Source organism: Staurois parvus, unplaced genomic scaffold, assembly GCF_062004578.1.
Source record: "Staurois parvus isolate SC_StPar_1 unplaced genomic scaffold, SC_StPar_1.0 ptg000140l, whole genome shotgun sequence".
NCBI lineage: Eukaryota > Metazoa > Chordata > Amphibia > Anura > Ranidae > Staurois > Staurois parvus.
Window position 1 is genome coordinate 2,633,396 of NW_028317936.1, and position 15,357 is coordinate 2,648,752.

General features: G+C 42.2%; 1 protein-coding gene across 5 annotated transcripts in view; it reads right to left on the reverse strand.

The window, feature by feature from the left end:
- TNC (tenascin C) overlaps positions 1 to 15,357 on the reverse strand; it is a 253,590-nt gene that overhangs the window by 166,437 nt on the left and 71,796 nt on the right. For all 5 annotated transcript variants that reach the window (XM_089673551.1, XM_089673552.1, XM_089673553.1 and 2 more), the window contains exon 2: positions 9,110 to 9,663. In XM_089673551.1, coding sequence (XP_089529677.1) covers positions 9,110 to 9,572 — 463 coding nt within the window. In that variant the 5' untranslated portion in view covers positions 9,573 to 9,663. The remainder of the gene's footprint in view (positions 1 to 9,109; positions 9,664 to 15,357) is intronic.

The following is a 15,357-nucleotide window of genomic DNA, read 5'->3' on the forward strand; positions in this document are numbered from 1 at the left end:
GGAAATAAGTATTTGATCCCCTATCATTCAGCAGGATTTCTGGCTACCAGGTGTCTTTCATACAGGTAACAAGCTGAGATTAGAAGTAATCTCTTAAAGGGAGTGCTGCTAATCTCATTTTGTTACCTGTATAAAAGACACCTGTCCACAGGAGCAATCAAACAATCAGATTCCAAACTGTCCACCATGGCAAAGACCAAAGAGCTGTCCAAGGATGTCAGGGACAAGATTGTAGACCTACACAAGGCTGGACTGGGCTACCAAACTATGGCCAAGCAGCTTGGTGAGAAGGTGACAACCGTTGGTGCAATCATTCGCAAATGGAAGAAACACAAAACAAGTGTCAGTCTCCCTAGGTCTGGAGCACCATGCAAGATCTCACCTCGTGGAGTGTCAATGATCATGAGAACAGTGAGAAATCATCCCAGAACACATGTGGATCTTGTCAATGATCTCCAGGCAGCTGGGACCACAGTCACCAAGAAAACATTTGGTAACACACTATGCCAACAAGGATTGAAATCTTGCAGTGCCCGCAAAGGTCCCTCTGCTCAAGAAAGCACATGTCCAGGCCCGTCTGAAGTCTGTCACTGAACATCTGAATGATGCAGAGGACTGGTTGGAAGTGTGTGGTCAGATGAGACCAAAATCAAGCTCGTTGGCATCAACTCAACTGTTTGGAGGAGGAGGATTGCTGCATATGACCCCAAAAACACCATCCCAACTGTCAAACATGGTGGTGGAAACATTCTGCTTTGGGGTGTTTTTCTGCTAAGGGGACAGGACAACCGCACTGCATCAAAGGGACGATGGATGGGGCAATGTACTGTCAAATGTTGGGTGAGAACCTTCTTCCCTCAGCCAGGGCATTGAAAATGGGTCGTGGATGGGTGTTCCAGCATGACAATGACCCAAAACACAAAGCCAAGGCAACAAAGGAGTGACTCAAGAAGAAGCACATTAAGGTCCTGGTGTGGCCTAGCCAGTCTCCAGACCTTAATCTGATTGAAAATCTGTAGAGGGAGCTGAAAGTTCGAGTTGCCAAACATCAGCCATCAAACCTTAATGACTTGGAGAGGATCTGCCAAGAGGAGTGGGCCAAAATCCATCCTGAGATGTGTACAAACCTGGTGGCCAACTACAGGAAACGTCTGACCTCTGTGATTGCCAACAAGGGATTTGCCACCAAGTACCAAATCATGTGTTGTGAAGGGGATCAAACACTTACAGTTGTGGCCAAAATTATTCAACCCCCACTGAAATTGAGTGTTTTGGCCAGTTTGACATTGCTTTTGATCATTCAGTCATCTTGCTTACATTTACATTAAAGAGGCACTTGTAGGTCAGACAAATATAACATAACAGTTATAATGAAATAACCACAAATGTCTTTTCTGTGCTCACAGCATTATCAGTTTTATTCAACCCCCAAGTGACATTCAATCTTAGTACTTAGTACAGCATCCTTTTACAGTTATAACAGCTTTTAAACGTGAAGCATAGCTTGACACAAGTGTCTTGCAGCGATCTACGGGTATCTTCGCCCATTCTTCATGGGCAAAGGCCTCCAGTTCAGTCACATTCTTAGGCTTGCGCACTGCAACTGCTTTCTTTAAGTCCCACCAGAGGTTCTCAATCGGATTTAAGTCTGGTGACTGCGATGGCCACTCCAAAATGTTCCAGCCTTTCCTCTGCAACCATGCTCTAGTGGACTTGGAGGTATGCTTGGGATCATTGTCCTGTTGAAAGGTCCAACGTCTCCCAAGCCTCAGGTGTGTGACGGACTGCATCACGTTTCCATCCAATATCTCCTGGTACTGAAGAGAATTCATGGTACCTTGCACACGCTGAAGCTTCCCTGTACCTGCAGAAGCAAAACAGCCCCAAAGCATGATTGACCCTCCACCATGCTTCACAGTAGGCAAGGTGTTCTTTTCATCATAGGCCTTGTTCTTCCTCCTCCAAACATAGCGTTGATCCATGGGCCCAAACAGTTCTAATTTTGTTTCATCAGTCCACAGAACACTATCCCACAACTTTTGTGGTTTGTCCACATGGCTTTTGGCATACTGCAGTCGACTCTTCTTATTCTTTGGAGACAGCAAGGGGGTACGCCTGGGAGTTCTGGCACGGAGGCCTTCATTACGCAGTGTGCGTCTTATTGTCTGGGCTGAAACTTTTGTACCCACATCTGACAAATCTTTTCTCAGTTCCTCAGCAGTCACACGGGGACTTCTCTCCACTCTACGCTTCAGGTAGCGCACAGCAGTCGAAGTCAGCATCTTCTTTCTGCCACGACCAGGTAGCGTTTCAACAGTGCCCTTTGCCTTGAATTTGCGAATGATGCTTCCTAAGGTGTCTCTTGGTATGTTTAACATCTTTGCAATCTTCTTATAGCCATTGCCCTTCCTGTGAAGAGAAATCACCTCTTCTCTTGTCTTCCTGGACCATTCTCTTGCCTTCACCATGTTTGTAACCACACCAGTAAATGTCTAGAAGGAGCTGAGTATCACAGTCATTTTAAAGCTGCCTAATTGGTGCTTATTATGCTTGATTGCTGCTCGGTGACATCCACAGGTGTTTTCAATACCTGATGGAAAGCACCTGTATGAACCTCTGTTCTTCAGAGTGGTAGTCTTTAAGGGGTTGAATAATTGTGGCAATGAAGAAACCACATAAGAACCATTTACTACTGTATTACATAAACAATTGATGTCATTTTAGTTGCATTTGGGTAGTTACAACGTCCTTGTAGGATTTGATTCTGAATACAATTCCAAATGTACACTATAGTCCCTAAACCCCTTTACAGCATTGGGGGTTGAATAATTTTGGCCACAACTGTATTTCCCTCATGAACATGCAGATCAGTCATCATTTGTTAGACATGCATTTCTGCTGAATTTGTTGTTGCTATTCTGTCTCTCAGTGTTACAATACACCGAACATTCGATATTTAGACCGATCATTTCTTTGTGAGTGGGCAAACATTCAACATCAGCAGGGGATCAAATACGCATTTCCCATATATATATATATATATATATATATATATATATATATATATATATATTTTATAATCATTTATTATGTTTATTATTAATTTTTTATATATATATATATATATATACAAAGAGAGAGATATTAACAAAAACGATCTATCTCAATTATATAGCTCAACCAACAAATGTGCTTTTTACAAAGTCAATAAGGTATTTTTATCCTCAATTTCATATTTATATGGAAAAAAAATTATGGAAACCCAAAAAGTTTCACAATATCACCACTTTGTAATAACCATTTAGATGTCTACAAGTTTTTGAATCTTTTTATTTTATAAAATGTGTCTCATTTCATGAAAACATCCATTTTAAATCCATTTTCAGTTCCTTGTAGCTCGGTGAACGATATTATTAGCTGACACGTGTTTTCCATCCTTTGTGGTTGCTTTCGAGACTTTTACTGGGAAGTAAAAAAAAAAAAAAAAACCCTCCCAGACATGTAATTATATGACTTTACAATGTGGAGGGATAGCCCCTTCTCTTTTTTCCTATTACGACAACTCCACATTATGAAAGGATGCAGGATGCTCAGCAATTTTTTAATTATGGGGTGTTTTCTTTGTTTTTTTTTCTGTAGCAGCGAGTCTTATACCGCGTTAGCCAATAATTAAATGCTGTAAGTTTGGAGTTTTACTAATATTCGTGGCTAAAATAAATTAAATAAATTAAATAAATAAAATAAATTAAATTAAAACAAGTTAGGGCATGTTTAGGGGCGTTTTTAAAAAGAAAAGCTTTATGGGTGCAATTTTTTTAAATCATTTCAATAATTAAATAATTAGAGCCATAGTTAAAGCATTAAATTTCCATTTTTGTGCACAAATGTTTAAAAAAAAAAAAATTTCAGGCTTGAAGATTACATAAACCCTCCAAACATGATATACTTTCTGAAAGCAGACACAGTAGAGAATAAAACAGAGGTAGTTCCAATTTTTATGGCACACAATAATAAAGCACACTTTTAGTAAAAAAACATTAAATTCAATTTTGCAAGTAAACATAATATATTACCTACTTTTTTGGTAAAATATAAAAGATGAGGTTACGCCGAGTTAATAGATACCCAACATGTCAAGGCTTAAAATTGTGTGCACCAGTGAAACAGCAACAAATTTTGGTACCCTGTATTTTCTATAAGGGGGTGCTTGAAAAGGCATCATCATTTTAGAGTTAGCTGTGAATAATGGGCCTAGCTGTTTTCTCAGGTATCCGCTCCTACTTCCGTCTGGATTGCCAAGGCAATCTGAGTGGAAGTTTGCCCCTCCCATCTCTGCCCACAGCCTCATGGGACCATTCACAGGGCACAGCGTGGTTTGCACATGAACAATTGGGGGCTGGCTGTGAAGCTTCAAAGAGTCACAGGTGGCTTCCCATAGTTAGCATGTAGGTGCCAGGGACCTGAAAACCGGCAAAGAACCGGCCCGGGTGAGGATGACGCTGGCTCCCTGCAGCATTATTTATAGCTGCTGACTTTTATCTTATCTTATTTTATTTTTTTTTGGGGGGGGGCTGAAGAACCTATGTAATTAATACAGAGCTGCACAACTTTAAGTTGTTTTTTTTTTGTGGAGTTCAGCTTTAAGTACCACCGGTGAAAATACCTGAAGGACAGGCCAAGGGTGAGGTCAAAGAGGAGCCAAAAATCAAAGCAAGGAAGTACGGCAGTATATCCCACATGGAAGACAAATATATTTTAAATATATTTGAAAAATATTCTTCCCAAATACATTGACACATATTTGAAATACTGTATTCCGTATGTCGTATTCAATATATTTGAAAAAAAAAAAAAAAAAATATATATATATATATATATATATATATATATATTGAAATGCTTTTTTTTATATATTACAAAATATATTAAAAATATTTTTTTTAAATACATTTTCAAATATATACTGAATGTCTTTAAAAATGCATTTACCGTATATACTCGAGTATAAGCCGAGTTTTTCAGCACATTTTTTGTGCTGAAAAACGCCCCCCTCGGCTTATACTCGAGTCAACGTCTGCAGGGGGGGCGCGAGGCTCTGTCAAGGGGGGCGCGTACAGGGGTGGGCAGAGGGCTGCTGTCTCTTACCTGGCTCCCACGATGATCCATCCAGGAAGCGCTGCTCCTTCCGTCACTCCGGCCACTCCCTCACTCCTGCCGCTTGGCTCCGCCTCCTCACCGGTGATTGGCCGCCAGAACTGTAGCTCAGGAAAGGTACACAGGCGGCCAATCATGGGCGAGGAGGCGGAGCCGAGCGGACCCGCGAAAATCGAGTGAGGGAAAAGCCGGTAAGTGTGCAGTGCAGAGGTGCTGCTGCAACCACATATGCTGGCTGCAGCAGCACCATACTGCAACAGGGGTCAGCAAGTGTCATTGGTGTCAGTGGGAGGAATAGTGCCGCATCATTGGTGTCACTGATACTAATGATGGGGCATTATTCCTCCCACTGACACCGATAGGGCACTATTCCTCCCACTGACACCAATGATGGGGCACTATTCCTCCCACTGACACCAATGATGGGGCACTATTCCTCCCACTGACACTAATGATGGGGCATTATTCCTCCCACTGACACCAACGATGGGGCATTATTCCTCCCACTGACACCAACGATGGGGCACTATTCCTCCCAGTGATACCAATGATGGGGCACTATTCCTCCCACTGACACCAATGATGGGGCACTATTCCTCCCACTGACACCAATGATGGGGCACTATTCCTCCCACTGACACCAATGATGGGGCACTATTCCTTCCACTGATACCAATGATGGAGCACTATTCCTTCCACTGATACCAATGATGGGACACTATTCCTCCCACTGACACCAATGATGGGACACTATTCCTCCCACTGACACCAATGATGGGGCACTATTCCTCCCACTGATATCAATGATGGGGCACTATTCCTCCCACTGATACCAATGATGGGGCACTATTCCTCCCACTGACACCAATGATGGGACAATATTCCTTCCACTGATACCAATGATGGGACACTATTCCTCCCACTGACACCAATGATGGGACACTATTCCTCCCACTGACACCAATGATGGGACACTATTCCTCCCACTGACACCAATGATGGGGCACTATTCCTCCCACTGACACCAGTGATGGGGCACTATTCCTCCCACTGACACCAATGATGGGACAATATTCCTTCCACTGATACCAATGATGGGACACTATTCCTCCCACTGACACCAATGATGGGACACTATTCCTCCCACTGACACCAATGATGGGACACTATTCCTCCCACTGACACCAATGATGGGGCACTATTCCTCCCACTGACACCAGTGATGGGGCACTATTCCTCCCACTGATACCAATGATGGGGCACTATTCCTCCCACTGATACCAATGATGGGGCACTATTCCTCCCACTGACACCAATGATGGGGCACTATTCCTCCCACTGACACCAATGATGGGGCACTATTCCTCCCACTGACACCAATGATGGGGCACTATTCCTCCCACTGACACCAATGATGGGGCACTATTCCTCCCACTGATACCCTCGGCTTATACTCGAGTCAATAGTTTTTCCCAGTTTTTTGTGGTAAAATTAGGTACCTCGGCTTATATTCGGGTCGGCTTATACTCCAGTATATACGATAATCTACATTTTTGGAACGCATTTACAGATATATGTAAAAACATATGTTAAAACTGACTTTTTTATATGTTAAAAAAAAAATCAGAAAAATATATTTTAAAAATATATATTTTCAAAAATATTTTTCATATATTTTGTAATATATAAAAAAAAAATTTCAACAAACAGTATATAAATTAAAATGTATATATGTATATATACATATATATACGTATATATACACGTATATATACGTGTATATATGTATATATACGTGTATATATATACATATATATACGTATATATACACGTGTGTATATATGTATATATACATGTATATATATACGTATATACTGTATATATACGTATATATTACGGCCGAAATTGTAGTATTTCAAATATATGTCAATATATAAAAAATATTTTTCTTCCATGTGGGATACGGTAGTACCAAACCATCAAACATGGCACATGGAAATCAAACAAGCCAATGGGTTAAGCTAGACAGCAAATTGTAAAACTCAACAAAGAAAGATCCAATGCTAGGTAGTCTGCTACGTGAGACAACACTAGGCAGTGTCCCCATGGAGACTATAAAGAACACATCCATATGCGATAAGGCTATACGGAGATGACTTACTTAAATAATGTGGCCCACCAATCTCAGACATATATGGATACAGATGTGCCAGCATTAAGCAGTTATCTAGTCTTAGAGTCCTCCTAGACTCTAAGATTAGGCCCTAGTAGGGGAAAAATGCTTCAGAAACACAAAGCAGGTGGAGTGTTATCATTTCTGCTGAATCAATAAAGTTTAGGCTATTCAAACCATACATACACTTTATATTAATGCACACACTATAAAACCAAGGGTTTGTGGACACAACACGGTATTATAATTATTAAGGCGCTTCCAGTGAAGGGTACTGTTAATACTACTTCATGCAAAGACATTTCGGAGGATTGCACTCTTGCAACCTTGTGGTAACAGATTGGTGAAGACCCTTTTCTTTTCCAGCATCACTTCCTCCCTTTGTGCAAAGCCAGCTCGGTAAAGACATGGTTTGACCAGTCTGGTGTGGAGGAACTCTAGTGTCCTACACAGAGCCCTGACCCTACTGAACACCTTTGGGATGAACTGGAAGGCCAATTATGAGCCAGGTCTTCATATCCAACATCAGTTCCTGCAAATAGACATAAATTCCCACAGACACCCTACAAAATCTCAGAAAGCATCCAGGCCTTTTTTAAAACAATCCACCGAGCTGGCCAGAACCAACTCTTGAGGGAGTCTATTCCACATTTTCACAGCTCTCACTTTGAAGAAACCTTTCCGTGTTTGGAAATTACATTTCTTTTCCTCCAGACGTAGAGTGCCCCCTTGTCCCCTGTGATGACCTCAGGGTGAATAGCTCTACACCAAGTTCACTATATGAACCACTGATGTATTTATACATATTGATCATATTCCCCCTTAATCTCCTCTTCTTGTGGAAAGTCTTCCTAGAAGAGATGAGGAGTTTACAGCCACAAAGAAGGGCATCTCCCTAATAATGGCCATGGTTTTAAAACGGGATATTCAACAAGCTCAGAGCTTTGACCTCAACTCTACTGAACACTTTTGGGATCAATTGGAACACCGATGGTGAGCCAGGTCTTCTTATCCAACATCTGTACCTGACCTCATAAATTCCTACAGACACCCTGCCAAATTTTGTGGAAAAACCTTCCCAGAAGAGTAGAAGATGTTATAGGCACAAAGTGGGCAGAAAAAAGGAAGTGCCATCTAAGTGCCGCAAACCACCAATTAGATTGCACTTAGATGGCGCTTCGCTTTCTCTGCTTGCATTCTGTTCCTGGAGTTCACTTCTAACTTTTGGATAGCAAGTTTGAAGCAGACCATAGGAGTGTTTTCTTTGGACTCCACACTGGACTTTAATTGGACTTTGTGTTGTACAAAGGTGTAGCCCTATGGTTTTAAACCTTGATGCTCCATAAATACCCCTTTACGTAGGCAAAAAGTGGGGAAACTCCATTTTAATGGGGTTTTTGGAGGAAAGGGGACAACTCCATATCAGTGGCCATTGTTTTGGAATTGGATGACCATTAAGTTCATATATGTTGATGGGTGTAGGAACTCGAATGTCCTGCACAGAGCCCTGCATTCAACCCTACTGAACACCTTTGGGATGAATTAGAATACTGATTATGAGCCAGTCCTTCTCATCCAACATCAATACTTGACCTCATCAATATTCTTTTGGCTGAATGGGCATAAATTCAGACACATTGCAAATTCTTGTGGAAAGCCTTCACAGAAGAGTAGAGGCTGCTATAGCCACAAAAAGGGGCCAACTCCATATTAACGAGCATGGTCTTGCAATAGAAAGGCCAACAAGTTCATGTACAATAGGTACATACAGAATATTCTTACCTTGAGCAGTCTGAGAACCAGAACAGCACCCAGCTCCCGAAGTGCATTGTTCTCGGAGTGCTGACACCACATTTTCAAGTTCCTCTAATCTGCTCAGAAGGTCTTTAATATCTGGGGCAGCTGCACATCCACACGCCCTTCTTGGGATGTTAATACGGTGCGTAAAAACAATCTGATTTCCTTCCTTTAAGGTGGCCTCTTGATAGTTTTTGCCAAGCTCTGTCTGTGGCTTGACCTCATTTTCAGATGTACTTTCCGGGTCCAGATCTACAGAACACAGAGAGCCCATTGGGACTTTAATGTTGTAAACATGGTTAAAGACTACGGGTTGACTGTCTTCGGGTAAGGTGACATTGAATCCGCTTTCTCTTTTTTGCCGGATCACTTTCCTTATAAGTCCACCGTTCACCTGAGAACTCAGCATTAATAAGAGGCAGGCAAAAACATTTATGGGATACCCCATGGTTGTATTCTTCTTCAAAAAATGTTCCTCTCAGTTACTTTTTTTGATGTGTCTCCTTTCTCTTTGCATAAATTTTCTTTTCCACAATTTTCTACAGGAGAAAAAAAATTGTTATAAAACAGAATTGTGAAAACATTGAAGCCACAATAGGCAAATCATTGGAAACAACATCAAACAGACTTTTTTTTTCATATTTCTCGACTTGTTTGTAGACTATTCGGTTTAATCTCATCAACGAAAGTGCTCCATGCTGGAAATATGTCTATTTTTGTCAGAATCAAAGGAAATTTTAAATAATTGTGAACTGTTTTTTTTTTTGAGCTTCCAAACAAAAGGAAATATTAATTCCAGGGAACACCTGCAAGAACTGCGGTCATACCATCTGTTGCAGCAGATTACGAGCTGATAAAACGGGTTCTGGGATTCTTTAGATAACCTGTATTTAACTGTTATATTAACAATGGACTGCATTCCCTCGGGGCTGATGGAGGAAAAAAAAGCTTTAGGCTCATGTGTCTTAACAGGTATTTCTAATGACAGACTTGAGCTGAGGGTTCCCATACCAGTCAAATATAACTCTACCCATAGAACTCCAACATGGAAGGGTTGGAACGTCGTTTTTTACCTTCTGAAACATATGTGAGATATATTTACTGTATATATGAGGGATTGTGGGTCTCTTGAGGCAGTAGGTATGTTTGGTCATGTCTTAAGCTACATAATTCCCAGCATAATAGTAATTATTGCCCCTAAACAGTTCTCCAAGAGTGGTGGCTGAAGGCCAGTACTTTACTTGAGTAGGGTGTAAGGTGTTGAGCGTGTAAGAAGGAAAGTGCCAGAAGCAGAACATATAAAGTCTAGATTGCGACCTTAGACTAGGCTTGGAATGCTGCTTAAAGCCAAGGATTCCATTCCAATGATCTGCAGGTGAAGAGTTGCAGGCTGTCGGTATGCCCATCCAGAGCGTTGTGTGCAGTAGGTAGAGAAAACGCTGCTCTCCCAAACAGCCACTATAACCTGTGTATGAGGATCGGCTTCAGCCTAAATGGCTCCGCCAAGAAACCACAACCCCTGATGCATAGTCCTAAGCCCCAGCATGTGGGGCAAAACGCGTCAAAGGCAAGGTTTCTTGACGGAGGCACGAAGGATGAAGTTGATCCTCATACACAGGTTATGGTGGCTGGTTGAGAGAGAAGCGATTTCTCTACATAATATAAAGTTCAGACTTTTTAATTCAGATTCTTGTATCATACAAATAACGTTTTGGGGTTCAAAACGTCCCCCTATATCAAGGCCTGTTACTTTTAAATGAAAAGGTGCATTGGATAGATAACATCCTAATGGATAATTAGTATGATACCTCTCCACCCCCCACCTCACCCCCTCACTCTCTGCCTGCATCGCCCACCTCCTAAACGACATATCATACTGGATGTCGCTCCATTTCCTCAAACTTAACCTATCCAAAACCGAGCTCCTGGTCTTCCCTCCACCTCGTGCCCCCCCCCCCATCCTCTCCATCACTACTAACAACACCACCATCTCTCTCACCCCACACGCCAAAGTCCTGGGTGTCACCCTGGACTCCCACCTCTCCTTCCTACCCCACATCCAACTGCTATCTAGATCTTGCAGGCTCCACCTCCGCAACATCTCCAAGATACGCACATTCCTCACCCCAGACACCACCAAACAACTCGTACACTCCCTCATCATCTCACGCCTGGACTATTGCAATTCCCTTCTCACTGGCCTACCCAAACGAATGCTATCCCCACTCTAGTCGATCCTAAACTCAGCGGCCAGACTCATCCACCTCACCAAGCGCTCCACATCTGCCTCCCCCTCTGCCAATCCCTTCATTGGCTCCCAATTGCCCAACGCATCAAGGTAAAACTGCTAACCCTGACCTACAAGGCCATTCACAATGCCGCCCCAAACTACATAACTGACCTGATACCCAGATACTACCCTACCCGTGCCCTCCGCTCCTCACAGGACCTCCTGCTCTCTAGCTCCCTGGTCTCCTCCTCCCACGCCCAATTGCAGGACTTCTCCAGGACTTCCCCCATCCTCTGGAACTCCCTACCCCAATCCATCAGACTGTCACCTACCCTCCTCACCTTCAGGCACACCCTGAAAACCCTCCTCTTCAGGGAAGCCTACCCCAATCTCACCTAACACCCGACCTCACCTAACAACTAACCTCCTCCACTCCACCCACCACTCCATCCCCCACAGCCATCTCCTCCTGTGCCACCTTCCCCTCCCTTCTAAATTGTAAGCTCGAAAGAGCAGGGCCCTCGAACCCCTCGTGTAGTGTATTGTTACTGTCTTGTCTCCCTATGTCCCCCTTGCTACTGTACAGCGCTGAGCATACCCTTTGGCGCTATATAAATACTGTATAATAATAATATAATAATAATAATAATTTGATTGCTCAATATTCTACCTTAAAGAGGAACTTAATCCCTTTAACGTTGACCTCAACCCTCCCCTCCTTCCTCAATGGGACAGCCATCTTTGAAAGTACAATGAAATATTCCCAATGTACACATTTCTGGAAATTGCTAAAAAGATAAGTGGATGCTGCATCGACCACGGAATGGGTACTGGTATTGATACAGGGTTAAGGAATATGGTGCCAGCACACCAAGGATCTTCAAAAATAGCATCCAGAAGTTTTTTGGTTGGAGTGATCACATCACAGCATAGAGTAGCAGTGTTTTGAGGCCACGCAGGACCACTTCTTCCGACACATGACCAAGTGGTGACACTGCTGAGGAAGTGGTCCTGCACGACCTTAAATTGTCACTACACTAGGTTGGCCCATGTGTGAAGGGAAAATCCCTGTATGTGTGTGTATATGTATCAAAGGTCTCTAGTGGGTCCTGAAGGTTGGCCAGAACCCTTTATGCATGCCATACTTGTCTAGACAAGACAGGAGGAAGTGCTGGTCTGCGGCACAAAAAAGTCAAAAGCACTTCAATTAGAGAAAAAAAAAATGTAAAAATATATATATATATATATATATATATATATATATATATAAAACAATAAAATTAAATATATATATATATATATATATATATATATAAAAACAAATATATATATATATATATATATATATATATATATATATATATATAAAAAATGAGATGCAAGGAGTTTGTTTTTCTGGGGTGAAGGTCTTTGCACATCGAAGTTTTAACTGCTGTCTGTTTTGCTATCACAGCAATTTCCTTTAAATTCCTGTCCCTGAGATATGATGCAACATAACGTGCATGTGGTATATCATTTAGGTCTGAATCTGGCCTCCTAGTGCCCATAGCTTTGCATGTTACACTAAAGGGACTCCCTCATGAAAAAAAGAGAAGAGGTGTAACTTAACTGTCTGATGGCCTATGCCTTTCGATCTCTGCTTTTTGAAAGAGCTACACCGGCTGAAGAATCTTCAGAATCCAACACATTTTCGAGAGTAACATATATCCAATTCCACGTTGCACACTGTTGTTCCACCATTGGTAGCTATGCCAATTCTTGCTGGCAGAACGGGCATGGCATTCATCACTATCGAAAGTGTGCCAGATTCTGAAGATTGTTCAGTCCCATCAAATACCTGATTCCCCGTTGCACATTTTTGTTCCACCAGTTGGTAGCTATGCCAATGCCATCCTCCAGCTCTGTTGCAGAACAGCCAGACATTCAACAATCTTGGATGTTTCCCGAATTCTGAAGACTCTTGAGTCATATTATATACCTTATTCCCCGTTGCACGTTGTAGTTCCACCAGTTGGTAGCTATGCCACTACTATCCTTTGACTGGTGAAACGACATTGTGCAAGAGTCAGGTATTCAACACTCTTGGAGGTGTGCCAGATTCTGAAGACTCTTCAGGCACATCCCATACCCGATTCCCCATTGCAAGTTTTGGTTCCACCATTTGGTAGCTATACCACTAGTGTCTTTTCGCTGGTGAAACAACATTCTGCAACAGCCAGGCATTCAACACTCTTAGATGTGTGCTGAATCCTGAAGACTCTTGTGTCATTTTATATACCTTATTCCCCATTGCATATTGTGGTTCCACCAGTTGGTAGTTATGTCACTACAATCCTTTGGCTGGTGGAACGACATTGTGCAAGAGCCAAGTATTCAACACTCTTGGAGGTGTTCCGGCTGCTGAAGACTCTTCAGTCACATCACATACCCGATTCCGCATTGCATGTTTTGGTTCCACCATTTGGTAGTTATGTCACTAGTGTCTTTTCGCTGGTGGAACGACACTGTGCAGCAGCCAGGGATTCAACATTTTTTGGATGTGTGCTGAATCCTGAAGACTTTTCAGCTGAATTCTGAAGACTCTTGTGCAGGGGCGGACTGACAACTCATGGGGCCCCCCGGGCAATAGGGGATCATAGGGCCCCTGTGTCCTTGCCCAAACTCAAAAAAGCCTATGAAAAAGGTACCAGGGGCATCTCATGGGGCCCCCTACTGACCCCGGGCCCTCGGGCAGTGTCCGAGTTTCCAAAATGTCAGTCCGCCCCTGCTCTTGTGTCATATTATATATCCTTTGGCTGGTGGAACTACGTTGTGCAACAATCAGGCGATCAACACTCTTGGATGTGTGCTGAATCCTGAAGAGTCTTCCATCAACATAGCTCTTCGAGTGAAGATCTGATGCACTTTTGGTTCTTCTTTAACCAGAATTTTTTTTCCTTTTCCCAAGAGTCACTTTAAGCTAAATGAACATTCTCTACTCATTTAGAACATCAGCCCATCTGGGAGGCTCTATTAAATGCACATTCAAATATGAATCAGATGACCATGTGCCAAGAACACTGTCATTAGTTAATCGGCTAACGAAGAGAAAAAAAAATGCATAATTTTTATGGAGATGTATTTTCTTAACAGGCTTTACCGTCATCCTAAATTAGACTGCATGGGTGGCTGACAACCTTGATTAGCCCAGAATTGATGGGATTTACAATTTGCAAGTAAATGATTTTCTTAATGTTTTATTTTTACACCTTAGCTTGGTGAATTCCATCTGTTATCTCAGCAGCCTTCACTATACAGAGGTGAGGAGGTGCTCTTTCACTCCCCGTATTTCATTTCATTAAACATTACAATGAAATTTGAGACTGAAGCTTGACCCTTCCTGTATACATTATTGATAAGAAGACAATTCAAGCTGTTAGAAGGTATTTTACGCTAATGATGAGTAAACTCTTTTTACTTTCTCTGGTGTTTGCTAATTAATGGAGTAAAGCCTGTCTTCCCTCTTCTACTACTTCTCGTTGTTGACATTCAGGGTTGCTGTGTTTTTATTGCTTTAAACGTCCTTCAACACATACAGGAGCCTAAAGATTGAATTAATTTTAACTGGAAAAGGTTCTATCTCCTGTCAAGAAGCCTTTCTTACCAAGAAATAAAAGCGGACCTTCCAGTGAAATAATGATACTGTTCAGGCGCCCCTCCGCCCTAAAACTATAGTCTACGGACCACTACATAGCCTATATATTATGATATTCCAGAGGGTTTCACTCAAGGTGTAGTGCTTTCCAAGGAGTTAACTTTAGACAGAAAATTAGGTTTTAGAATTTGGTAAGCGGTAGCTCCACCAAACGGTTGTCCTTGCAGGGGTTTTCCACCATCACTTCGAACGCAATGGCAAATGACCTCAAGATTCCTGGCTTCCTCTCACAGCACTGCTGCTCAGGCCTCCAGCTTAGGCCTTTGGTCTGGTCCCTCAGACGGTCTCAGCACCACTGAGCTCATGTAC